The sequence below is a fragment of the Scyliorhinus canicula genome, chromosome 1, assembly GCF_902713615.1.
Source record: "Scyliorhinus canicula chromosome 1, sScyCan1.1, whole genome shotgun sequence".
In the NCBI taxonomy this organism is placed as follows: Eukaryota; Metazoa; Chordata; class Chondrichthyes; order Carcharhiniformes; family Scyliorhinidae; genus Scyliorhinus; species Scyliorhinus canicula.
In genome coordinates, this window is record NC_052146.1 from 139,103,051 (window position 1) to 139,130,072 (window position 27,022).

The window sequence follows — 27,022 nt, forward strand, 5'->3', positions numbered from 1 at the left end:
CAGGCCGACAATCCTCACATTCTGCAGCCTTGAGCGGTTTTCCAGGTCCTCCAACTTTGTTCGCAGCCCCTGTTGCCCTCAACCACCCTGCGCAGCTCATCCCCCATTGAGGTAAGCTGATTGCTGTGCCGTGACATGGCCTCCTTCACTCCCTTCATCTTCTCGCCCTGCTCCCGCACCTCGGCCAATGTCTTTGCCACAGCCATCCTCACTGGGGCAATTGCCTCTTCCACCAACACCTTCAATTCCACCACCATCCCCCTTCTCAGCAACTCATGTGCTTCGCAAATTGCTTTTCCAACTCCAAGGACATCCCCTCAGTCATCTTCTCCACCGTAAGCAGTACGGCCCCACCCAGCAACCCAGCCTCCGCCATCTTGCCAGCTCCCGGGCTGGCCCTTTCACTCGACGGTGAACCCTCCCTCCCTTCTTCACGGCCGTTTTTCTTTGACTCTTCGACATTCTTTGCCTTCTTTATATTTTCCTACACCCAATCATGAACAAATTTCCCCTGGGACCGGGCATTAATACTCCTAAAAACTAGCCTCGAGCAGGAACCACCCAACCAATATGCGACTTCCCCTCTACATGCCACCACCGGAAGTCCAAATAATTGGCCCGACTCCTGAACCACTCGAGCTAGTATTAATCATGAACTTGTTATTACTTTTTCCATTCAGTTGCAAATTACTGTTACATCACATTGTTAATGATAACTGTATAATTATTAGTCATTACAAATGTAATTGATTCGGTGGTCTCCTCGTTCCAGTTGATCTTCTCAGTGGTATGCAATTGATTTCCCATATTGTCTTGCTGTATTGGTGACAAGTAAGGGAGGAAAGTCAATGCCCTTGAAGATGTCATCTTGATCAAGAACATTTTTGATGTTGAGACGGAACATGATGTTTTATCCGCAACAGTGCTCTTCTATTTCGTCTGAACATAGAACATTGTTCAGTTTGAACTAAGTACAATCTGGGTGCGACTTGGCTTTGAACTTTAGCAATGTGTTGCCATCCACCATCAAGATTCTGTATACGTAAGTAGTCTCCTTCTCTCAATATTGATAGAGGTTTTGTTTGCTTGTCATAGTTCCCTTTTTGTTTCTGTTTTCTTAATCTGATAAGATTGCGTATATCTTGATGATCCATACCTGGAATAGTTATCTCGGGTCTTGTGGTGCAAATGTTTCAACCCATTAACATCTGAGCTGGCGATAATCCAAATGGCAGTGGTGTTGCTCTGTACGTCAAGAGTGCCAAAGATAAGTCATTGATTGCTTTATGGAACAATTTTTTTGATTATTCCTACTCTCTTCTCTGTTTTGCCATTTGATTGAGGATACAATGGACTTGATGTGATGTGATTGAGGTTGTACTTTTCTGCAAACCGTGTCCACTCCCAGCTTCTGAAGCAAGGACCATTGTCAGAGACAACGAGTAATGGTATCCCATGGCGTGCAAACATGGATTTTGCTGCACGCATGACAGATCTTGTTGTTGAATCAATCAGCATCATCACTTCGGGATAGTTGGAATAATAGTCGATGATGTTACTGGTGTTATGGGCCAGGACTTAGAAACTCCAAAGTGCATTATGAAGCACACCTGACCTGTAACCTTTAGGTTGCATTTGGCTAGGATGAGCATAAGAGTCTTCACTTCAGGTGTGATTCATCAGACTTCCTAGATGCGTGTATCAAAACAAAGTGCATTAAAGAATGTAGTTAACATATATAAAACACCTATCAAGAATTTGTTCTCAATTACAAACATGAAGAAAAACACAACAGCTACAGTAATCTATATATATAACTCTTAATTAATCCGCCTTAGCTGTTCGAATTCAATACGAAATCCAATAAAACCAAAATCCCTTTTCAAGGGCATGGCCCAGCGCACTGTAATATCACTTGAATGGGACTGGCCCTTTCCCTGAGATTCTGATCCAGTTTCCAACAAGCAGGTTCTAAACTCCTTCAGTAAAGCAACTCTAGCTTCAAGGTTACTAAGGTGGTTTGCCACACCCAATGTGCTTTCAGTTCGCTGGAACAGATTTAAAATAAAACAGAGAAAACAGGAAACTTCCTGCAGCTTAACCCAGTGCTTTCCAACACTGCTTCCTCGTCTGCAGTCCAAACAAACAAACCAAAAGTGAAACCAAAAAAAACTAAGCTCCCTCTCACCTGACAGCCACAGCCCAGCTCCTTCTTTGAGGTATTTGGAACGTCAAATCCTTTTCTGCTTCTTGTTTGATGATTCATAGTTTTCGTTCAGACACGATAGCATCTCGACAATAAATGAGGCTTGTGCTTCCAGTATGTATACTATATCTGTATCTGATGTGTCAGTATCAGTATTAGCTGTGAATAAGGTATCAACATTAACTAAGTCTTTCCTTGGCTCTTCATGCTGGTCAGTCGAAGTCTTGGTTGTGTGAATCCTTTCAACTCGGTTTAATGTTTTGCAAGCATCCATCCCAATTAGCGGTGACTTATCATCTTCCACTGTCTCAAAGTAGATTGGCATTTTGATGTCGCCATTTCTAATGAGACGGCAGGATCCTCTTGTGGCTATGTTGTTACCATTGTAATTGGTCAGCTGACAAGTAGATTTCTGTAGCGGTGTACTATATGCTAGTCTGAAACTATTTTCTGTGATAATATTTGCGTGTGCTCCTGTATCAATTTTAAATGGTATATCTGAGCCATTTATTTCTAATAATACAGTCCACTCTTTAATTACCTTTGAGAGCTGTTGTACTGGTTTGTTATTACAATCCAGCGCATTAATCCTTGTGACTCCTTCAATCATGAAAGTATCCTTTAGCGTGTATAGTAAGAAATCCTCATTATCAGTTAAGATATTTGATTTTTTATCTTCACGGTGAACACTTTGGATCCTTCTGTAGTCAAGGTAGGATTTTTAAAATTTGGTTACTGGAGATGCTGTTGAGAATCGACACTGTGTTGCAAAGTGGTTGAACTTGTAACAATTGGATCAATGTTTGCCTTTTTGCTGGCCAATTAGTTTTACTGTGGGCGTGGCCACAGCATGTGCACATCATCACACTCGTCATGTCACTCTCAAAATGGCCGCCAGTCATTGTGCGCAGTTTTCTGTGCTGCGACACAGCATTAATGGCATCAGCCAGCCACGTTTCTTGATTGCGCACCTTTTTCGTTTGCCTTGAACTCCGCACATTCAGAGGATGCTCATTCATTCACTTTGAACATATTAATCGCATCTTCTAGCAGTAAATTTGGTCGTCTTAGCACTTTTTCATGCAAACGTTCAGCATTTATCCCAAACGCAATCGGCAGCGGAGGAAAAGTTACATGACTGTGCTCTTAACTCTTACAGCTGTAATGAAAGAATCTACTGACTCCCATTTCAGCTGCAATCTTTTTCTGAACATGTAGCACTCATAGGTCTCATTCACCTGCTCCTTTCAGTGTGCATTGAACTTCTGTAGCACTATATTAAGTTTTGTTTTATCCTTATCAGCAGTAAATTCAAAGGAGTTATAAAGCTCGAATACTTGTGTTCCAGCCAAATTTGGAAGAAGCGCTATTTTTCTCTGATTGGAAGCATTTTCTACCATGGAGGCAGATAGGAAAACTTCAAACTGCTGCTTAAAGAATGCCCAATTTTGACATAGTTTGTCCCGAAGCAGTCAGACTTCTTGAGACTCTCCATCTTATGATTTGCCTTCTGTGTGGATTTTCTGATCTGTGTAGTGGCGTGATTGTTTTCGTCAATATTCTTAAAGCTAATTTGCTTAATCTAACTGCTTATTGCTTGTATAAATAAACTCCAGGTACCATGTGGGAACATGGGTCCCTACAATTTATTTACTCCTGGTACCATGTGGTGGTCTTTGTTTATGCTAAATTTAGGATGCTTGGGGTAGTGTTCACAAAGACCATAAAATAGCTTTAACTTGAACAAAGTTATACATTTATTAACACTACTAATTTATTACTCCTAAATAATACACACTCCTAAATAATACAATTGATAATTAACATATAATCTACACGCATCTCGAACAAATCTCTACACTATTATAAACTATGATCTGCTCTCACTCACACCATCTTTCCTTCAGTCTGTACTCGAGCTATCTTCTTCACTTCCCTCCCCACAAGGCTAAACATCAATGTCTTATATACTTGTAACTCTAGCTCCCTCTCGTGGCTGATCTCGTCATTTCATTGACCCTGGCAGTTCTTACATTCATGATAATACCACACAGAGGAAACCTGCGCACACACGGGGAGAAGGTGCAGACTCCGCACAGACAGTGACCCAAGCCGGGAATCAAAGCTGGGCTCTTAGCGGTGTCAAACAACGGTGCTAAACACTGTGCCACCGTGCCGCCCATCCCATACATCTGCTTACATCCCATAAACAAATAAAATAATGTTTGTGTGATTTTTGATCTGGGCCAGGGCAACATGTTCCTGGTGCCTCCAGTGGGGTGCAGGAGAGGCCAAGGAAAGGAAGCTACACCATTTTTTATGCCACTAGCTGCCACTGTTTAATGGTCCAGCCACTTTGAGAAGCCAAGCAGTACATAAGTGTGTAAGTTAGTAGCATAGGGTTGTCTTGTTATGGTCTTAGTGTAGCATAAGCGGCTTCCTTGATGTGCACTCTGTCAAAGGAAGGTTCAGACGTGGAGATAACTTCAACACGTTTATTGAACTATTTACAATTCTCCTACTCTGAGTCACCTCTACTGTTAATCCTTCTATAGCTACTCAGACTGACGAACCAGTCTGCTACAATCCACGTGGTTGGTGTAATGTTGAATCAACCCTGTGTCTGTACTCACTGAGTGTCTCCACTGGAAAGAGGAAGATCATGTGTGCTGTGTCCTTTTATATGAATTGGTGTGGTAGTGTCACCTCTGTGTGTATCGTGAATGCCCATGGGTCGTGTCCTATCTTACTGACCTATTGGTTGAGTGTCTGGGTGTCATGTCTCTGGTGCTCCCTCTAGTGTCTAGCTAGTCTACGTGTATTTACATTGACCCTTGTGTATCTACAGTGATGCATATCACCACAAGGGTGAGGTGATAAAATGAGTCATGGGGTGGGGGTGGGGGTTGTGTGGCTGGTCCGTGGGAGGGGGTGATTAGCGCACAGTGGGGAGGGGAGTTGGCTGATCAATGAGGGTAGTGATCAGTGGGGTGGTTGGTTCAGAGGGAAGTCGGGGTGAAGGGTTAGGTGTAACATTTGGGGATTCCTAGGGGATGTTCTGGGGATAGTTGGGGGTGGGGGGAGTAGTCAAGAGGTCCGGAGGATAGTCAGGGGTTTGGGACAGTAGTCAGATGTGTTGGATTCGTAATGGGGAGTTCAGGTGGGTAGTCAAGGATGGGGTATTGCTGAGGTGTGGGGGGTAGTCAGGAAAGTATTTAGAGGTCCAATCAAAGGTTGGTGAGGGACAGTACTATAGTTACCCAGGAGTTAGAAATGGTGGACAATTGGAACCAACCAAAGTCACCCATTTACATTTCAAAATGTTTCAACTGGTTCCCAGGGCAGGGGAATTGCCAATAGAAGTTTGAATTTACTGGGCAACTGCTGTGCAAATCTGCTGGTCTTTCACATACCCCCGCCCTCCCCAGTAATGCTCTTGGTCATCTGAAGTCAAGAATATATCATCATTAAGACAGCATTGTTAATTAACATAATTACTAACCCGTTATTCTACACAGAAGTGATACTAATAATGTTGAGATCATCGGACCTTTCACTGAAACCCGGGTGGTGTAAAAAAAAAGTGACGTGCCTTAACTTTGCACGAAGTACTGGGCGTAGCCTGTTGACTTTGGGGCGGGGAAACAGCAACTCTGTGTCCTTAAATTGACAGCATCGCCGATCCTCGGCATTCAAGGTCCAGTATCTACACAGGGAGTGTATGGTCAACTGTGGCTCAGTCCTGTGGGTAAGTCTAACATATATCAGGTTTGATTAGGATATGAAAGAGATATGTGAGGTGGTGATTTGTTGCAGCATTTTTTACATCAATGTGAGACCAATATGTTCAGAAGCTGTGTGTATTTTCGTTAGTTGCTCCGTCGCTTGTGCAATGTTGAAGCTGAAATGAAATGAAAATCGCTTATTGTCACAAGTAGGCTTCAAATGAAGTTACTGTGAAAAGCCCCGAGTCGGGGAGGCTGGTATGGGAATTGAACCGGGCTGCTGGCCTGCCTTGGTCTGCTTTCAAAGCCAGCTCTTTAGCACTGTGCTAAACCAGCTGCTCCGTTACTCAAAAAACAGTAAAATTCCCAACTTTGTCAGCTGAAGATGTTTATCTTCTCCAAAAATTCCTCTCTTTGCATTTTTTTTGGTCTTGGCAAAATCCCTTTCATATCTCTCCGGATATTGTGCGCAGATCAGACACGACCTTTGATCAGATAATAAAAGAATGCTGATGGATATAGTCTTGGCAAAAGTCCCTTTCATGTCTCTCTGATATTAAGTGCAGATTAGACACGACCTTTGATCAGATAATAAAAGAATGCTGATGGATATAGTTAATTGAAATTAGTTGATGAGTGACTGAGAAAAATATCTGACCAACTGACACATCTTCGAAATCTAGTGAACAAAGAAATTGGGAGCAGTGGATTGTGTCATCTTGTACAATCATTTGAGCCAGAATTTCAGCTCGAACATGGAGATGAGGGAAAGGGTCATAGGATTGGGAACTAGGATTGAAATGCTGGTAGAGATAAGTGAAGATGTCACAGAATACTAGTAGTTTCACCCAAGTGATGAGCCATGAGCTCAGATGGGGATTTGGACCAACTATGAGAGATAAGAAAATCACTTTGTTGATAATGGTTCAAGACACTTGTTAGAAATGACCACAGGTGGGCAGGATGATACATGGAGTGGGCGGTGGCCCTTCGAGCCTGCTCTGCCATTTGTCACGATCACGGCTGATCATCCAATTCAATAGCCTACCTGCTTTCTCCCCATATCCTTTGATCCCATTTGCCTCCAATGCCCTATCTAGCTGCCTCTTGAATGTATTCCACGTCTGACCCTCAACTACTTCAGGCTCACAAATCTTTGGGTGAAGAAACAACCCTCATCTCTATCCTAAATGGTCTAACCTGAATCCTCACAATATGACTCCTAGTTCTGGTCACACTACCACCAGAAACATCCTATCTACCATCGGAAACACCCAGGTCCCGCTGCACACTCCCCTCTCCCACTTTACACCATTCGAGTAGTAATCTGCCTTCTTGTTTTTGCTTCCAACGTGAATAACCTCACATTTATCCAAATTATACTGCATCTGCCATTGATTTGCCCACTCACCCAACCTGTCCAAATCATGCCAAAGGATCCATGCATCCTCGTCACAGTTCACCTCCCACCCAACTTGTTATCATCTACAAACTTTGACATGTTACATTTTGTTCCCTCGTCCAAATCATTATTATATATTGTGACTAGCAGGGGTCTCAGCACCAATCCCTGCGGCACCCCACTATTTACTGCCTGCCAATTTGAAAATCACTGTGGCACCAAACTATTTACTGCCTGCCAATTTGAAAAGGACTGTTGATTCCTACTCTATTTCCTTTCTGCCACCCAGTTTTCTATCCATCTCGATACACTTCTCCAACCCCATGCACTTCAACCTTGCACAATAATCTCTTATGTGGGACTTTGTCAAACGCCTTCTGAAAGTCCAAATATACCACATCGACTGGCTCCCCCTTATCAATTCTACTTCTTACATCTTCAAAGAATTCCAATCGATCTGTCAAGCATGATTTCCCCTTCGTGAGTGGAAACGCTTTGTTGAAACTGAGTGAAATGTCAATGTTAGGGCCCAGGTCAGTGAGGAAACCATGTTCTCATTACAGCAGCACATCCATTTGTTGGGAGTGAGAGCAAAGAGCCTGAGACAGCATTACTGACTTGGTGGGGGGTGCGAGTTCAGGGAGAATTGGGGGCTGATTGCAAGAGGCACGGCAGAGCACGATCTTGTTCCGGGACTTGGAGTGAGCATGGAGGAAGGGAGAGCTCTTTCTGGGACTGGCTTATTTGTCCAATTCTTGGTTAAGATTTGGAGAGTATTTTCTTTTTTTAGTTTACTGATTCAGTTTAAAGAATAGACTGATCTATCATTGGTAGCACAGTAGGGCAGCACGGTAGCACAGTTGCTTGACAGCTCCAGGATCTCAGGTTCGATTCCCGCCTTGGGTCACTGTCTGTGCGGAGTCTGCAAGTTCTCTCCGTGTCTGCGTGGGTTTCCTCTGGATGCTCCGGTTTCCTCCCACAGTCCAAAGACGTGCAGGTTAGGTGTATTGGCCATGATAAATTGCCCTTCATGTCCAAAAAGGTTAGGTGGATTTACTGGATTACAGGGACAGAATGGAGGCTCAGGCTGAAGGACGGTGCTCTTTCCAAGAGCCGGTGCAGACTTGATGGGCTGAATGGCCTCCTCCTGCACTGTAAATTCTATGTAAGTCCATACTGACTGTCTGATCCTGCCACTGTTTTCTAAATGCTCGGTTATAAAGTCCATGATGATGGATTTGAGATTTTCCCCGCTACTGCCATTAGGTTTACTGGTCTATAATTCCCTGTTTTCCCTCTACCTCCCTTTTTGAATGTTGGAGCGATATTAGCTACACTCCAGATTGCAGGGATTGCTCAAGAGTCTATAGAATCCCAGAAGATGACCACCAATGCATCCACTATTTTAGAGCGGCTTCCGTAAGTACTCTGGGATGCAGATTATCAGGCCCTGGTGACTTATCAGCCTTCAATCCCATCAATTGTCCCCAGTACCAATTGTCTACTAATACTGATCTCTCTCAATTCTTCCCGCTCTCTAAATCTTGCATTCTCCAACATTTCTGGTTTCTGATTTGTGCCCTCTTTTGTGAAAACAGAACCAAAGATAGAGGGAGTTTGGAAAAACAAGAGTCACATTTAAAGCAACAAAGAGCTTTCAGATACCTATTCACACCGAGATTCAAGAAAATCCGGTCAGAAAGAATCTCCGCAGCCTCATTTTATTATATGGAGGGTGCCCAGAAATGCATGCATGCATGTATGTAATTTGGTCAAATCACATTCACAACATTTTTATCCCAGTGCTTTGTTTTTTGACCCTGCTAACGTGACGTGGTGTAATATTGCATTTGAACACCTGGGACCCATTAGTTTCTTTATCCCACCTAGCCACTCACCTTGGAGGTATTTGGTGATTCATGTAATCTCTCACATCAAAATATAAATATCTGAGCATCATTCAACGGTTTAATTGTTGGATTTGTTAATGCCATTTTTATTCCCCCTTTGTAATTTGAATGGGATCTTCTGTTTCCAGCCATATGTTTTTCCTGAATTCTTAGTTTTTTTAGTCGCTGCATTCTGTAGTTGCACTGAACAGACAGGGACATACTGTTGGATCCAATAACTCCTCTTGCAGCTGTTGGATCATATCACATATGTAGGTCTTGTTTTGTACAATTAAATCACAATGAGGACCTTCAGTTATAATTGGGTTCAGGATTAGGGGCTGAATTTAACATGTCCATGGGTTTGAAGGTTGGGGTGGCCAGGGGTCTCATGAAACTCAGCAGGTGGACTACACATCATCCCTTAATAATTACAGGGGTGGTTTTGGTCCAATTGAGGTCCTGAAGTAGTTAACCAATGCCAATTTAGGAGCTTATCTCACCACTTCCAGGGTTTAACTTACAACAAATGAAGTCCATGCAAAGTGCCCAGTGTGGCTGGAGGTCTCCCTCTTTAACAGGTCCCCTGGAGTCATTAGTAGGTGCCTGCAAGATTTGCCATCCTCGGGTTTTATCCCTAAAATGGGGGCTCAGACCCTGATCTCCCACCCCCCTCAATGCTCCTTCCTGTGGACTATCCGATTGGCAACGGGCAAGAGTCCAGGGCTTGAGTACAAAATTCAAAGCAGGCATGAGAGATAAACTTTGTTTGCATGAGCCAATAACTGGAGGCTCTGTCTGTGCCCTCAGGTGGATGAAAAAGATCCCAGGTCATGGCACTATTTTGAAGGGGAGATGTCCTCGGTATCATGGCCAGTGTGTGATCATGGCCAGTGTGTGTCCCTCAATCAACATCGTAAATCAGATTACCTGTCCATTATTGCATTGCTGTTTGTGGAAGCTTGTCTGCTCAAATTGGCTGCCGTGTTTCCCACATTGCAACGGTGACTGCACTTCGCTGTGCAATGTGTTGAGATACCCAGTGGCTGTAAAGAGGCTATATAAATGCAAGCTTTCCTTTCCAGATAATTGTACCTGACGTTATGAATTCATGGTAATGTATTGAAATGAAAGAACATTAATGATTGGTCTCTGTGTATGTCGGGAGGGGGAAATGAGGGAGGGTGAGATATCTGCAGTATTTGCCCTCATAATGAGGTTTATGGATTGAGTTGAACATGAAACTTTATTGATTTACAGAGTGAAAATCAGCAGAAAATTATGTTGGGAATTGCTGCAGCTGCAACTGCAGGTAAGTCCTATTAAGCATAAACTGAATTCATCTGCCTCTTCTTATTTTACATTTATGGCATGCCAAGAAGACACGAAAGAAAAAAAAATATGGCGCAGTGATTAGCACTGTGCAGCCATCTGGGATGGCCACTTACAACAAGAAACATGGATGTTCGCAAAGCCTAAAGGAAAATATGGACAATATATGATTCAGGCAGGCACAAAGCCTGAATGTATATTTGTGAGCAGAGAATGCAGACAGCATTGAAATCCCCAAACAATTAGCATTTTAATGACCCATCTCCGGAAGGCAAAGGATTGGTACTCGGGTAACCGATACAATCCCAGACATTTTGGCGCCACTCCCTTTACTCAGGAAGCATAAACAGCAAGGTCAATGGCCGTTTACGACACGCCCAGCCATCAAGGTGCCCACCCCTTAATTAGCTCGGATTGAAGGCAGTGATCAAGATCTGCCCAATTAATTGGGTCCAAACGTAAGGACCGCCCAAAAGAGCGCGAAACCCCCCCAGGATAAAGAGAGACACTGCCATGTGTTTGATCTCTTTTGGACCTGGTGCTCCGGCAACGTCCATCTCCAACTGCAGCACCATGGCCAGAAGCAAGTCCAAGTTCAACGCCCGCTACCAGACACATGAGCCCAGCTGAACAGCAGTTACTTCTCCAGACCCAGCAAATCCAGATTCAAACAAAGGCCACTGTTCCTCTGACCTAGGCCGGGTGCCTGAAGTTAAGTACAGGGTGTCATAGTTGTTCGGTGTAGTTTAACTTGTAGTGTTTATGTTGCATGCAGAAGTAATCTTGTGTGTAAATAAAGTATTATGGTTGTTGGGTCTTTGATCGATATCTGGTTGAACCTTGTGGTGGTATCATTTGATACCTAGCGACTCTGAAAGCCATATATCGAAATCTAGATAAAGGAAGGGCAACCTTATTGACTGCCATGTTTATAGCGAATAAAAAGGGCAACAATTACTACCTACGGCGCTTGAGGACCTGGGTTCAATCCTGGCCCTGGGTCAATGTCTATGTGGATTTTGCACAGACCCCCGTGTCTGTGTGGATTTCACCCCCACAACCAAAAAATATGCAGTTAGGTGGATGGCCATGCTAAATTGCCCCTTATTTGGAAAAAATAATTAGGTACTCGAAATTTATTTTTTAAAGTTGCAGGGATGGATGGATGGAGTAGACCTGAGTGGAGTACTCTTTTGGAGGGTTGGTGCAGACTCATGGCCTCCTTCAGACATTTATGGGCAGCACGGTAGCATAAATGGCACTGTGGCTTCACAGCACCAGGGTCCCAGGTTCGATTGCCCGCTGGGTCACTGTCTGTGCGGAGTCTGCACGTTTTCCGTGTGTCTGCGTGGGTTTCCTCCGGGTGCTCAGGTTTCCTCCCACAGTCCAACGACGTGCAGGTTAGGTGGATTGCCCATGATAAATTGCTCTTAGTGTCCAAAAAAGGTTAGAAGGGGTTATTGGGTGTCGGATGGGGTGGAAGTGAGGGCTTAGGTGGGTCGGTGCAGGCTCACTGGGCCGAATGGCCTCCTTCTGCACTATATGGTCTAAATAAAGTATGGTAAGAGGCAAGAATTGCCATCAATTGGATCAAAATAATTCCTGCAAATTGCTTTTCCAATGTGTCTGCTCATATTGAGAGCATCTCGACTATAATTCCAGGCACGGCACTTGGATATGTTATATAACTATGACTATTAACGATATTACAAAATGCTGGATTGAAGTGTTGAGAATTCTGTTGTTTATTTCAGGCTTTCGGCAAACTTTTTATGTGAAAACAATATCACTTAAATCTCTGGTGTCGGTGAGCATGTGGTTAGCACTGCTGCCTCACGGCACCGAGGTCTTCCAGTTTGATCCCGGCTCTGGGTCACTGTCCGTGTGGAGTTTGCACAATCTCCCTGTGTCTGCATGGGATTTTCCCCCACTACTCCAAAGATGTGCAGAGTAGGTGGATTGGCCACACCAAATTGCCCCTTAATTGGATAAAATGAATTGGGTACTCTAAATTTAAAAATAATCCCTGGTGTTTATATATACAGGTGCTAAATGAAGTCAGTGCCATGTTTAAATTTTTGTCTTTCAGCTGGTGCTATCGTTGCTGCTCCAATGGTTCTGGGAGTAGTAGGATTTACCAGTACTGGAATAGCAGGCGGCTCCATTGCAGCAAGTATGATTTCTTCAGCAGCTGTTGCCAATGGAGGAGGTGTAGCAGCTGGAAGTCTGGTGGCTCTCCTTCAATCTGTCGGTAAAGTTCAGGAACGGCCATTTGTTTAAAGCTTTCTGACATTCATGAGTAGTGCTGAATAATTTTCATATCGCACCATTGCCTTGGAAACATCTCTCCACTAAATTACTTTATTTTTACAATAAATGTCCACCTGTTATATATAGGTTTCATAGAACATACAGTGCAGAAGGAGGCCATTCGGCCCATCAAATCTGCACCGGCCAATTTAAGCCCTCACGATAACCCAATAACGTGCAGACTCCGCACATACAGTAACCCAGCAGGGAATCGAACCTGGGACCCTGGCGCTGTGAAGTCACAGTGCTATCCTCTTGTGCTACCGTGTTTAACATCAACCAACAATTGGCTAATGGTACATTGGTTGGCCTTTTCGTGACTGCAAAAGAAAGATCAAATGTCCATTTTTTACTATGTATTGATCCTATCTTTCCCTGGGATGCTGTTTAGTTCTTGATTATAAGAAATGTTAATTGATCTCGGAGTGCAATCAATTCATTGTTATATTTTCCTTTTTTTTTCTCTTAAGGAGCTCTTGGGTTGTCGGCCGGAACCAAAGTTGCTCTGGGTATTGGAGGTGCTCTTGTGGGTACGATCTTCGCGCGCTAAAACAGCTGGAGATGAATAAATGCCTCTTTCATTCTGAATATAGAGGGAGAACATTTTTAACTAAAATTTAATAAAAATGCTCTGCATAATTTAATTTTGGTTTTCTCTTTTTTTTTGGCTGGAGATGAATGAATGCCTCTTTCATTCTGAATATAGAGGAGAACATTTAAACTAAAATTTAATAAAATGCTCTGCATAATTTAATTTTGGTTTTCTCTTTCTTTTTCTTTATGCGGTAGATAATTTTATTTTAATTTGTTCATCAACAATGTGGATGTCACTGGCTACGCCAGCACTTATTACCCATCTCTAATGACCTGGCAAAGGTAGTGGTGAGCCACTGCCCTGAACTGTTGTTGTCCATGTTGTAAGTGTGAGGAACTGAGTTCCAGGCTTTTGACCCAAGCCCAGCAACAGTGCAGAAAGACGTCAGGATGGTGGTGTTCCTGGCAGATGCCAAGTGGAACCCATGAGTGTCAGGGGGAAGGTTATTGCTGGGCAACTGCTGTTTGATAGAACACTGACGACACCTTCCACCACTTGGCTGATTGAGAATAGCCTGATGGAGTGGTAATTGGCTGGGTTGGATTTGTCCTGGTTTCGTTGAACGGGATATACCCAGGCAACATGGCAGATGCCAGTGTTGTAGCTGTACTAGAACAGCTTAGCCAAAGCACAGCTAGGTTCGGAGTACAAGTCTTAAGTGCTAGTTGCCTGGGTCCACAGCCTTTGCAGTATCCAGTGCCACTAGTCATTACTTGATATTACAGAGTAAATAGAATTGGCTGAGCACTGGCATCTGTGATGCTGGGTCTCTCATGAGAAGGCAAAATGAAATGAGATCATTTTCTTGGCACTTCTGGCTGAGGTGGTTGCACATGGTTCAGCCTTGTCTTTCGCACGGATATGCTGGATTCCCCTATCATTGAGTTGGCTCGGGGCCTTTCTGGAGTCTCTTCCTCCTTATTAATTAGATTTTTCAAGCACCATTCACAACAGTGACTAACTGCAGAGCTTAGATATGTTCCATTGATTGTTGGATCACTTGGCTCTGTCTATAACATCCTGCTAATACTGTTTGGCATGCAAGTAGACCTGTGTAGCTTGGTTTTCCTCCTGTGCTCTTCTTTGAACCAGGGATGATCCCTCCACAGTGATGCTCATTGTAGAGTGGTGGATATCTTGGCCCACCATCTCATTCTGCCCGGATTTTTAAAGTTGCTTGATCTGTTTTAAATCTCTCCGAGTTAGCAGGGCTGGTAGTGCCACAACACAATGGAGGATGTCCTGTGAAGATGGGACATTGGCGCCACAAAGCCTGGGCACGTTATGGACAGATGTGAACAGTAGATTGGAGAAGAGGGAAAGTAGGGTTTTCCATCTGTTATAAAACCCAAACTTAGCTTGGGTTTTTAGCACAACCAAGTTCAGGAACTCCAATTTCCGATGGACCTCGTTGTATGCACATACCAGGGGTGTGCTGCCCATGCGCAGTTCCAGGCTTTCATGTACTTTGGGCCCAGTGCAAGAAGGAAAATTAGGCAACAGCTCAGGTCAGGTAACTGGGTGGTGCGCTATTGTCAGCAGGTGTCCCAGGCAGGGGACAGGGAGAGGACCCAGAATGATGTCCCAGGTAGGGGGCAGAAATCAGTTCCAGTTAAGGAGACCAAGTAGAGCAGAGAAGGTTCCCAACAGGAAAAAGGCTGAAGGGAGTAGACTATCTATTTTTAAAAATGCAAACCAGCTGAAGGTTGGTGAATTCATGCTGTGAGCATTGGACAGTAGAACTCTGCTCTGTGCAAGAGCTGAAGCTGTGCCCGTAACCTGGTGCTTGGGTGCACACTCCGGAATCCAGGGGAATGGAATCTCGGGAGACGGAGGTCGGCTGTCATTGATGCCATATGAGTTGGCGTGTCTTTTGTTGAGATTTTTCCAAGGGTTGGCTATGCCATCATTTTAATTGCCTTTGTGAAGGCAGTGGTGAACCACTGTAGTTCATCTGCTGTAGGAAAACTGCAATCGTCAGGTTTGTGAAATTTAAACACCCTACCTATGCAGCCATAGCAAACCCTTAGACACCATTAAAACTCTGGTTACTTCATTTGCACCATCGTTTGATAGGGCACACGTTCTACCTGTGACTTATTAACAACTTCAAAGCACTGACATTGAATCATTGAAACACATACGAGGGCCCTTGCATTCAGTATCAGACCTAACTTTCTGCAGCCAGTTTAAGTTGTTTTAACAGGGCTGATGTAGAATAATTTGACATTCATAAGGGGGTTATAGACAAGCTGCTGTTCTTTGCAGACTGATGACAGAGAACCATAAATCAGCCTGCAATTTGAGTCAGTTTTCAGCTCCCATCATATCACTTCCCAACTACAAATTGATGGGTTAATAACATACCAACATTGGCTCTGCATTAACCTCACCCTCATTTTCTCAGCATACCGGGCAGCACGATAGCACAGTGGGTAGCACTGTTGCTTCACAGTGCCAGGGTCCCAGGTTCGATTCCCGGCTTGGGTCATTGTCTGTGTGCAGTCTGTACGTTCTCCCTGGATCTGCGTGGGTTTCTTCCGGGTGCTCCCACAAGTCCTGAAAGACATGCATACAGTGATAGAGCTTGGGCAGTCGTGCCGAGTGCCCTTTCAGAGGGTCGGCGCAGAATCGATGGGCCGAATGACCTCCTTCTGCACTGGAGGGACTGTCTTTGGATCTACCCCCCTTTCCACTCATAAATGAGATGATTGCCGCCTGGGTGCCACTCTAAGCTTTTCCCTGCAATCTCATTTAAACTACTTCCCTGTTTTTTTTCTGTTTCTGTTGAAATTGTTGACCCGCAACTCGTTTCCATGTCAGTGCGCCCCCACTGGTTTTCTATCCGCTGGTTCAGTTGTGAACCAGACATGAGGAATTGTGATGCATTTCAGAGGAAACGAAACTGAAACTCAGGTTTGCATTCTTGATTATCTGGTTGACCGCGATGTTGTTTAAAAATTAGACAATGCCAACTAAAGTGACCAATTGGCTTTCTCTGCTAAGCTGCATAAAGTGTGTGCTGCGGCTCCATTGAGCACTGGGAACGAGCAGAGAGCTGCATATCTACACTTCCCTCAGTGTGCGGCTGAATTGAGACCGGCTGGAGGTTCAAGTTGAGTTTGTCCAGTCTCAGGTCAGGTAACAACTAAGAATTTCAGAGAAATTTGGGATAATGATTCAATGCAGTATAACTATACAGTTGACAGTTTTATCAATATTGTTGTCCTAGAATAACAATTATTGCAGGTAAGTATTCATAAGATATGAGGGCATTTTCTTCAGTGTTAATTGACCTATTGTGCGGTCTTGAATATGATACTTTCAAACACGAAATCTCCTAGCTTTGTTTTTTCAACTATGAGGAACCTGACTGTGATGATTGTCCCCTGAAGGGCTGGCTTGAGCTGACAGACATGTCGGGACCTTGGAGCAGTTATGCTGCTGCTGCTGAACAATTCTTATTAGTAAATCCTTTTCTGTTTCTAATGAAGTCTTTGGTTCCCCATTACAAGGTCCCTCTGCTGAAATTTCCCTCTTTGCAATTTTTGACAGTTTTCAAGAATCCCTTTCATATTCTTAATTCACCAGTATAGCAAAGGACATGATGAACTTTCATTGAATAATAAAGAATGCTGATGGAGTTTATCACAGTAAACTGAAAAGTGTCTATGGATTGAGTTGATTAAAGTTAGCTAATGGGCGAGGTTTCATCTGGCTGTTGTTCAAACCTATTTCAGACTGTAAACAAATGAAGGAATTGGGACATCTTGCACAATCATTGTACAATCATTGATGGGGAAGTTCAGCTCGAACACTTGAGAACGTTTTTGCAAGTCATGGAGATGAGGGAAAGGGCAATAGAATTAGGGGCTAGGAGTGAAATGTTGGTCGTGATGAGTGAATTGACAGCAGATAGGAAGTGACCGCAGGTGGGCAGGGTGATTAAGAGAAACCATGTAAAAACAAAGAGTTACATTTAAAGCAACACGGTGTTTTCAGGCATACAGTTGCACCAAGAGATACGGGAAAATGTGGTCTGGAGAGACACCCTCTGCAGTTGTCCAATAGGTTTGAGGTTCTTTCAGCTTGTCTGGATGAGAGTGGGCTGCACTGCGGGTGAGCTGACTGTGGTATAGGATGCCATTCAGATGTGGGGAACACATAAGCATAACACATAATTCGTGGTAAGAGGGGGCAGTATGGTGAGGGTGCTTGACACTATTCTCTGTAGCAAGGAAAGAGTCCAGATGGTTGTGCTGATTGGTACCAGATCCTGGGACATCGCTCAGGGTTGGAAAGGAACTTGCAGTGGGAGGGGGAGGATCCAGTGGTGGTGGTCCAAGTAGGTACCAGCGACATAGACTGGAAGAGGAAGGAGATTGTGCACAGCCAGTATGAGAAACCAGGCATCAAATTAAGAAGCAGGGCTTTAGGGCAGCACGGTAGCATTGTGGATAGCACAATCGCTTCACAGCTCCAGGGTCCCAGGTTCGATTCCGGCTTGGATCACTGTCTGTGCGGAGTCTGCACATCCTCCCCGTGTGTGCGTGGGTTTCCTCTGGGTGCTCCGGTTTACTTCCACAGTCCAAAGATGTGCAGGTTAGGTGGATTGGCCATGATAAATTGCCCGTAGTGTCCAAAATTGCCCTTAGTGTTGGGTGGGGTTACTGGGTTATGGGGATAAGGTGGAGGTGTTGACCTTGGGTAGGGTGCTCTATCCAAGAGCCGGTGCAGACTCGATGGGCCGAATGGCCTCCTTCTGCACTGTAAATTCTATTATCTATGAACCTCAGAGGTATTAATTCGTGGATTATTACCTGAGCAAGTTGCAGATTGGCATAGGACAATATACTCAGAGAACATAATGCATGGCTCAAAGACTAAATCAGCAGGTAAGGCTCGGTGCCAGTAAATGATAAAAATGACAAAACTTAAGGTTCTATATCTGAATGCCCTCGGCATTCGAAACACATCAGATGTGATTATGTGCGATCAGGATGACGAGCCTGAATATTAAAGGGTATGTAACACTTCGGGGACACAGGTAATCGGGGCCAGTTTAGCTCAGTTGGCTGGACAGCTGGTTTGGGATATAGATACGATACACAGTGGGGTTAACAATGCAGGTTCAATGCCCATAACCCCTGAGAGTATTCATGATGGGCCTGCCTTCTCAACTTTGCCCCTCTGCTGAAGTCAAATCACCACCAATCATCTCCCCATCTAAAGGGAAAGCAGCCTATGGTATTGGATCAAGTGGAACCCTTGAAGAGTATGGAGGTTGTCAGAATAGCGTTATGAAAGAAATCAGGAGGGCAAATATGAGACATGAGATTACTTTGGCAGATAAGGCAAATGAGAATCCAAAGAACATCTTCAAATACATAAAGGGCAAAAGAGTAACTAGGGAGAGAGTAGAGGCTCTTAAGGATCTCAAGGGTCATCTATGTGCATATCCACAAGAGATGGGTGAGATCCTAAATGAACATTTCTCATCGGTATTTACTATTGAGAAAGACATGGATGAGGGGCAGCACGGTGATGCAGTAGTTAGCACTGGGACTACGGCACTGAGGACCCAGGTTCGAATCCCAGCCCTGGGTCACTGTCCGTGTGGAGTTTGCAAATTTTCCCCGTGTCTGCGTGGGTTTCACCCCCAAACCCAAAAGATGTGCTGGTTAAGTGGATTGGCCATGCTAAATTGCCCCTTAATTGGAAAAAAATAATTGGGTACTCAAATTTTTTTTAAAAAGAGAAAGGCATGGATGTTAGGGAACTTGGAGAACTATATAGGGATGTGTACATATTACAAAGAAGGGAATGCTGGAAGTCTTAAAGCGCATCAAGGTAGATAAATCGCTGGGACCTGATGAAAAGTACCCAGGACGTTGTGGAAGACTAGGGAGGAAATTGTGGGCTCCTAGCAGAGATATTTGAATCATCATCAGCCACAGGTGAGATTGAAGGGAGGATAGCAAATGTTGCAACTTTGTTTAAGAAGGGCTGCAGGGAAAAGCCTGGGAACTACAGACGGATGAGCCTAACGTCTGTGGTGGGTAAATTGTCAGAAGGTATTCTCAGAGACAGGATCTACCAGCATTTAGAGAGGCAAGGACTGATTAGGCACAGTCAGCATGGCTTTTGTGAGTGGAAAATTATGTCTCACGAATTTGATTGAGTTTTTGAAGGGGTAACCAAGAAAGTAGATGAGTGCAGTGCAGTTAATATTGTCTACATGGACTTTAGCAAGGCCTTTAACAAGGTACCGCATGGTAGGTTGATGCATAAGGTTAAATCTCACGGGATCCAGGGTGAGGTAGCCAATTGGTTACAAAATTGGCTTGACAACAGATGACAAAGGATGGTTGGAGAAGATTGTTTTTCAACCTGGAGGCCTGTGACCAGCATTGTGCCTCAGGGATAAGTGCTGGGTCCACTGTTATTTATTATTTATATTAATGATTTGGATGAATGGCAGATGGAGTTTAATGAGATAAATGTGAGGTGAGCCATTTTGTTAGATCGAATCGGGGCAGAACCTTCTCAGTTAATGGTAGGGTATTGGGGAGAGTTATAGAACAAAGAGATCGAGGAGTACAGGTTCATAGCTCCTTGAAAAAGGAGTAACAGGTGGACGGGGTGGTGAAGGCGACATTTGGTATGCTTGGTTTCATTGGTCAGAACATTGAATACAGGAGTTGGGACATCTTGTTGCAGTTGTACAAGACATTAGTAAGGTCACACTTAGAATTCTGTGTACAGTTCTGGTCACCCTATTGTAGAAAGGATATTATTAAACTAGAAAGAGTGCAGCAAAGATTTACTGGGATGCTAATGGGACTTGATGGTTTGAGTTATAAGGAGAGGCTGGATAGACTGAGACTTTTTTTCCCTGGAGCATAGGAGGCTTCGGGGTGATCTTATAGAGGTCTATAAAATAATGAGGGTCATAGATAAGGTAGATAGCCAACATCTTCTCCCAAAGGTAGGAGAATCTAAAACTAGAGGGCATAGGTTTAAGGTGAGAGGGGAGAGATATAAAAGGGTCCAGAGGGGCAATTTTTTTCACACAGGGGATGCTGGTTGCCTGGAACGAGCTACCAAAGGCAATAGTAGAGGCGGGTACAATTTTGCCTTTTAAAAAGCATTTGGACAGTTATATCGGTAAGTTGTGCATAGAGGGATATGGGTCAAATGTGGGCAATTGCGACTAGCTTTGCAGTAAAAGCTGGGTGGCATGGACAAGTTGGGCCGAAGTGCCTGTCACCATGCGGTAAACCTCTATGACTCTATTAAGAACAGCTGGAGGGGTGGCTGTGGTAAGAATGCTGGTATCATCACACTAGAGAGGGATGACCTCAGTTCAGGAAACCATGATGTCGAAGTTTGGATGAAGGTGCCAAATTATAAAGGCAAGAATCATGCGTGTGAGTGGTGTACAGGCCCCCTAATTGTAACTACATGGTCGGAAAGAGTATAGAGGAGATAAGGAAGCTTGTCAGAAAGGTACTGCAATTATCATGGGGGATTTTAATCTAAATATAGATTGGAAAAATCAGATGAGCGAAAGTAGCGTCAATGAGGAGTTCATAGAATGTCTTCGGGATAGTTTTTGAGAACAGCACTTCCTGGAGGCAATGAGATGGCAGGTTATACCAGACCTGGTATTGTGCAATGAGAACGGAATAATTAATAACTTCATGGTGAAGGCACCCCTAGATATCAGTAATCATAATGTGATTGAATTTTACATTCAGTTGGAGGGAGAGAAGAATTATTCAAGACGAGCATTTTGAACTTGAATAAAGGAAATTATGAGGGCATGGAAGCGGAGCAAGTTAAACTGCACTGGCAAATATGCTTCAGGGATAGATCAACAGAGATCCAGTGACAGGCATTTAAAGGGATATTTCAGAGTACGCTGAATAGACACATTCCAATGAGAAAGAAAAATCCCAAGGGGAGCTGGGGAGGGGTCCATGGCTAAATAAAAAAAGTTAAAACATTTAAAAGAAAAATCATATATGTGCGCAAAGATGAGTGGTGAGTCAGAAGATTGGGAAGAATATAAAGAACATTAAAGAATGGCAAAAAGATTGACAGGGGTGGGGGGAGGGGAACTAGAGCATGAGAGGAAGCTAGCCAGTAATGTAAAGACAGACAGTAAGTGTTTCAATAGAGTTTATATAAATGACTTGAATAAAGTGGCAGAAGGCATGAATGCTACATTTTCTGATGACACAAAGGTAAATAAGAAAGTAAATTGTGAAGAGAGTGTAAGGGAGCTATAACGGGACATAGATAGGTTCAGTGAATGGGCAAAACTCTAGCAAATGGAGTATAACGTGGACAAATGTGAAATTGTCCATTTTGACAGGAAGAATAAACAATAAGCTTATTATCTAACTGGTCAAAAAGGTTTCAAAGTTCTGGGGAGCAGAGGGATCTGGGTGTCCTAGCGTATGAATCACAAAAGGCTTGAATACAGGTACAGCAAGTATTAGGAAAGCAAATCAAATATGTGCAGGTTAGATGGATTGGTCATATTAAAATGACCCTTAGTGTTTAGGGATGTGCAGATTAAATTGCGGGGTTATGGGGATTGAGGGGGGAGTGGAGGAGTGGACATAAGAACATAAGAATTAGGAACAGGAGTAGGCTATCGGGAATTTCGAGCCTGCTCCGCCATTCAATAAGATCTTTTGTGGACTCTACTCCACTTTCCCGCCCAAACACCATAACCCTTTATTCCTTTGACTTCCGGTTGCGGCTATGCGGAGCTAAGCCGCACGTTCGGCAGCTCCCGCTTTAAAAGGACTTGTGGGCTCTTTTAAGGGCCCCAAACAGCGCTGATTCGACGATTCCCGGTGGATAAAGGGGTCTGGAGCAAAACCCCCCGGGATTTATGGTTCGGACTTGAAGTGGGGCGAGGAGAAAAACGGCAGCAGCTCCCCTGGAAAAGCGGGGGAAGGTGGACAAAATGGCGGCCGGTGGAGCCCCTGAGGAGTGGAGGCAGTGGGCTGAGGAGCAGCAGGCGGCCCTTCTGCGCTATTTCACGGAGCTGAAAGGGGAGTTGTTGGAATCCCTGAAGGTAACGACTAGTAAGCTGCTGGAGACCCAGACAACCCAGGGTGCAGCGATACTCGAGTTGCAGCAGCAGGCCTCTGAGCGCGAGGAGGAGGTTTCGTCCTTCGTGGGGAAGGTGGAGATACACGAGGCGCTTCATAAAAAGTGGCAAGATCGGTTCGAGGAGATGGAGCTTCGGTCACGGAGGAAGAACCTGCGGATCCTGGGCCTCGAGGAGGGGTTGGAGGGGTCGGATCTGCCGGCCTATGTGGCCGTGATGTTGAACTCGCTGGTGGGGGCAGGATCCTTCCATCTGCCCCTGGAGCTGGAGGGGGCCCATAGAGTGCTGGCCAGGCGGCCTAAGGCGAATGAACCCCCGCGGGCGGTGCGGTGCTGGTGCGGTTCCATCGGTTCAGCGACCGGGAGTGTGTTCTCCGATGGGCCAAGAAGGTGAGGAGTAGTAAGTGGGAGAATTCGGTAGTGCGTATCTACCAGGACTGGAGTGCAGAGGTGGCCAAGCGGAGAGCCGGGTTTAACCAGACGAAGGCGGTGCTCCATGGAAAGCAGGTGAAGTTCGGCATGTTGCCGCCTGCGCGCCTGTGGGTCACCTACAAGGACCGGCATCACTACTTTGAGTCCCCGGAGGAAGCGTGGGCCTTTGTGCAGGCTGAAAAGCTGGACTTGAACTAAAGATTGGGGGCTGTGGGAGTTTTACTACTCTATTCATGTATAATTGTTTAGGTTGTAGCGGGTTATTCCGTTTGTTTTTGTTTTTTCTCTCGCTTTCGAATGATGTTAGCTATGGTTTTGTGTTTTAAGGAGGGTATTGGGATTTGTGGTTGATCTGTGTCTTTGTTGGTACGGAGTTGGTGGTTGGGTTGGGACTGCTGTTTGGGAGCTGCGTTGGTGGGGTGGGGCTTTGCTCTGGTTTCCCGCGCTGCGGGACGAGGGGGTGGAGCTGATGGCGAGGGGCATGGCTATTAGACCGGGTTTCCCACGCTGAAGCAGTGCCCAGGAGCTGATGCAGGGGAGGAGGGGAGGAGGGGGAACCTCATATCGGGAGGGGTCGGAGTTAGAGCGGGGGCTGCCGGGGTCAGCAGAAGTCAGCTGGCTCACGGGAGTACAGTGGAGGGAGAGTCGCGGCTAGGAGGGGTCCTAGCCTGGGGAGGGATACCGGGTTGCTGCTGGATTGGCCAGGGAGGAGTTCGGGGGGGGGGGGGGGTCGGGGTGAGGTTCTATCACCATGGGAAACGGGCCGAATGGGTGATGGCCAGGGGCGAGCAGTCGATGGGTTATGGCTAGTCGAGGGGGGCGGGGTGCCTCCTGATCCGGCTGATTACGTGGAACGTGAGGGGGTTGAATGGGCCGGTTAAGCGGGCCCGGGTGTTTTTGCATCTGAAGGAGCTGAAGGCGGACGTGGCCATGCTCCAGGAGACCCACCTGAAGGTGGCGGACCAGGTCCGTCTGAGGAAGGGGTGAGTGGGGCAGGTTTTCCACTCAGGGCTCGACTCGAAGAACCGGGGGGTGGCGATCCTGGTGGGGAAGAGCGTGGCGTTTGAGGTGTCTGAGGTTGTGGCTGATAGTGGCGGCAGATATGTGATGGTGAGCGGTAAGCTGCAGGGGGAGAGGGTGGTGTTGGTTAATGTGTACGCCCCAAATTGGGATGATGCTGGTTTCATAAGGCGTATGTTGGGCCGCATTCCTGGCCTGGAGGTGGGGGGCTTGATCATGGGGGGGGACTTCAATACGGTGCTGGATCCCCTACTGGATCGTTCTAGTTCAAGGACAGGCAGGAGGCCAGCGGCGGCCAAGGTATTGAGGGGGTTTATGGACCAGATGGGAGGAGTGGATCCCTGGAGGTTCGGGAGGCCGAGGGCTCGGGAGTACTCCTTTTTCTCCCATGTGCACAGGGTTTATTCTCACATTGATTTCTTTGTTCTGAGCAGGGGACTGGTCCCGAGGGTGGAGGAGGCCGAATATTCGGCTATCGCGATTTCGGACCATGCTCCGCACTGGGTGGATCTGGAGATGGGGCAGGCGCGGGAACAGCGCCCGCTTTGGCGTCTGGACGTGGGGTTGTTGGCTGATGAGGAGGTGTGTAGGAGGGTTCGGGGATGTATCGAGAGGTACCTCGAGGTCAATGATACTGGGGAGGTCCAGGTGGGGATGGTGTGGGAGGCTCTGAAGGCAGAGATTAGGGGGGAGCTGATCTCCATCCGAGCCCATAGGGAGAGGAGGGAGAGACTGGTGGAGGAGCTGTTGAGTGTGGATAGGAGATATGCGGAGGCCCCGGAGGAGGGTTTGCTGGGGGAACGGCGTAACTTGCAGGCCAAGGTTGATTTATTGACCACCAGAAAGGCGGAGACACAGTGGAGGAAGGCGCAGGGAGCGGTCTATGAGCATGGAGAGAAGGCGAGCAGGATGCTGGCGCATCAGCTTCGTAAGCGGGATGCGGCTAGAGAGATTGGTGGAGTGAAGGATTGAGATGGAAATGTGGTGCGGCAAGGGGTAGAGATCAATGAGGTCATTAGGGACTTCTATAGGGAACTGTACCGGTCGGAGCCGCCGGCGGTGGGAGGGGGAATGGAGAATTTTTTGGACAGGCTCCGATTTCCAAAGGTGCAGGAGGAGCAGGTGGAGGGACTGGGGGCGCCGAGCGAGTTGGAGGAGCTGGTCAGTGGGATTGGCCACGTGCAGTCGGGGAAGGCGCCGGGACTGGATGGGTTCCCAGTTGAATTTTATAAGAAATATGCGGACCTGCTGGGCCCCCTGTTGGTCAGGACCTTTAACGAGGCATGGGAGGGGGGTGTTCTGCCCACGTCGATGTCTCGGGCACTAATCCCCCTGATCCTGAAGCGTGATAAGGACCCCTTGCAGTGCGGATCATATAGGCTAATTTCACTGCTGAATGTAGACACCAAGTTGCTGGCGAAGATCCTGGCCACTAGAATAGAGGACTGTGTGCCGGGGGTGATACATGAAGATCAGACGGGTTTTGTGAAGGGGAGGCAGCTGAACACTAACGTGCAAAGGCTGCTAAATGTGATAATGATGCTGGCAGCAGAAGGAGAGGCGGAGATTGTGGTGGCATTGGATGCGGAGAAGGCCTTTGACAGGGTTGAGTGGGGGTACTTGTGGGAGGTGTTGGAGAGGTTCGGGTTTGGGGTGGGGTTTATTAAATGGGTGAGGTTGCTGTATGAGGCCCCGATGGCGAGTGTAGCGACAAATGGGAGGAGGTCCGAGTACTTCAGGCTCCACCGTGGGACGAGGCAGGGGTGCCCCCTATCCCCCTTGCTTTGTGCGCTGGCAATAGAGCCTCTTGCCATGGCTCTCAGGGAGTCGAGGAGGTGGAGGGGTTTGGTGCGAGGTGGGGAGGAGCACCGAGTGTCGCTGTATGCAGACGACTTGCTGTTGTATGTAGCAGACCCAGTGGGGGGAATGCCGGAGGTGATGGAGATTCTTGCTGAGTTCGGGAGTTTCTCGGGATATAAATTGAACCTGGGCAAGAGCGAGCTTTTTGTTGTACACCCGGGAGATCAGGAGGAGGGGATTGGTAGGCTCCCGCTAAAGAGGGCAGTGAGGAGTTTTAGATACCTGGGGGTTCAGGTGGCTAGGAGCAGGGGACTCCGCACAAGCTCAATTTTACTAGGTTGGTGGAGCAGATGGAGGAGGAATTTAAAAGGTGGGACATGCTGCCGTTGTCGTTGGCGGGTAGAGTACAGTCCGTTAAAATGACGGTGCTCCCAAGGTTTTTGTTTTTGTTTCAGTGCCTCCCCATTTTCATTCCGAGGGCCTTTTTTAGGAGGGTGAACAGCAGCATTCTGGGATTTGTTTGGGCGCATGGGACTCCGAGGGTAAGGAGGGTCTTTTTGGAGCGGGGCAGGGATAGAGGGGGGCTGGCGCTGCCCAACCTCTCTGGGTACTATTGGGCGGCTAATGTCTCGATGGTACGCAAGTGGGTAATGGAGGGGGAGGGGGCAGCATGGAAAAGGATGGAGATGGCGTCCTGCGGAGGCACGAGCCTGAAGGCACTGGTAACGGCTCCTTTGCCGCTCCCTCCAACGAGGAACACCACGAGCCCGGTGGTGGCGGCCACCCTCAAAATTTGGGGGCAGTGGAGGCGACACGGAGGAAGTGGGGGGCTCGGTGGAGGCCCTGCTGCGGGGGAACCACCGGTTTGTCCCAGGGAACATGGATGGCGGGTTCCTGGGGTGGCACAGGGCGGGCATTAGGAAGTTGGGAGACCTGTTTATTGACGGGAGGTTCGCGAGCCTTGGTGAACTGGAGGAGAAGTTTGAGCTCCCCCCGGGGAATATGTTCAGGTACCTTCAGGTCAAGGTGTTTGCTAGGCGACAGGTGGAGGGGTTCCCTTTGCTGCCCCCGCAGGGGGTAAGGGATAGGGTGCTTTCGGGGGTGTGGGTCGGGGATGGGAAGGTGTCTGACATCTACCAGGTGATGCAGGAGGTGGAGGAGGCGTCGGTAGAGGAGCTGAAG

The 27,022-nt window shown here is 46.4% G+C and overlaps 2 protein-coding genes across 2 annotated transcripts in view; both read left to right on the forward strand.

Moving 5' to 3' along the window:
• Positions 1-5,817: 5,817 nt before the first annotated feature.
• On the forward strand, positions 5,818-13,508 carry LOC119967901 (interferon alpha-inducible protein 27-like protein 2A). Its single transcript, XM_038801001.1, has 4 exons — positions 5,818-5,954; positions 10,483-10,534; positions 12,644-12,805; positions 13,335-13,508. The coding sequence occupies exons 1-4, from the start codon at positions 5,928-5,930 to the stop codon at positions 13,412-13,414; spliced, it is 321 nt and encodes a 106-aa protein (XP_038656929.1). The 5' UTR covers positions 5,818-5,927; the 3' UTR covers positions 13,415-13,508.
• Positions 13,509-16,370: 2,862 nt separating this feature from the next.
• The window catches only part of LOC119967911 (interferon alpha-inducible protein 27-like protein 1), a 42,602-nt gene continuing 31,950 nt past the window's right edge, over positions 16,371-27,022 (forward strand). Inside the window, exon 1 of the mRNA XM_038801011.1 lies at positions 16,371-16,595. The gene's annotated coding sequence lies outside the window, so the exon portion shown is untranslated. The remainder of the gene's footprint in view (positions 16,596-27,022) is intronic.

Coding starts and splice junctions, on each gene's coding strand:
- LOC119967901 (XM_038801001.1), top strand. CDS start 5,928: ATGGTCAACTGTGGCTCAGTCCTGTGG. Junction 10,535..12,643: donor TGCTGCAGCTGCAACTGCAG/GTAAGTCCTATT, acceptor TTTGTCTTTCAG/CTGGTGCTATCGTTGCTGCT. Junction 12,806..13,334: donor GGCTCTCCTTCAATCTGTCG/GTAAAGTTCAGG, acceptor TTTTCTCTTAAG/GAGCTCTTGGGTTGTCGGCC.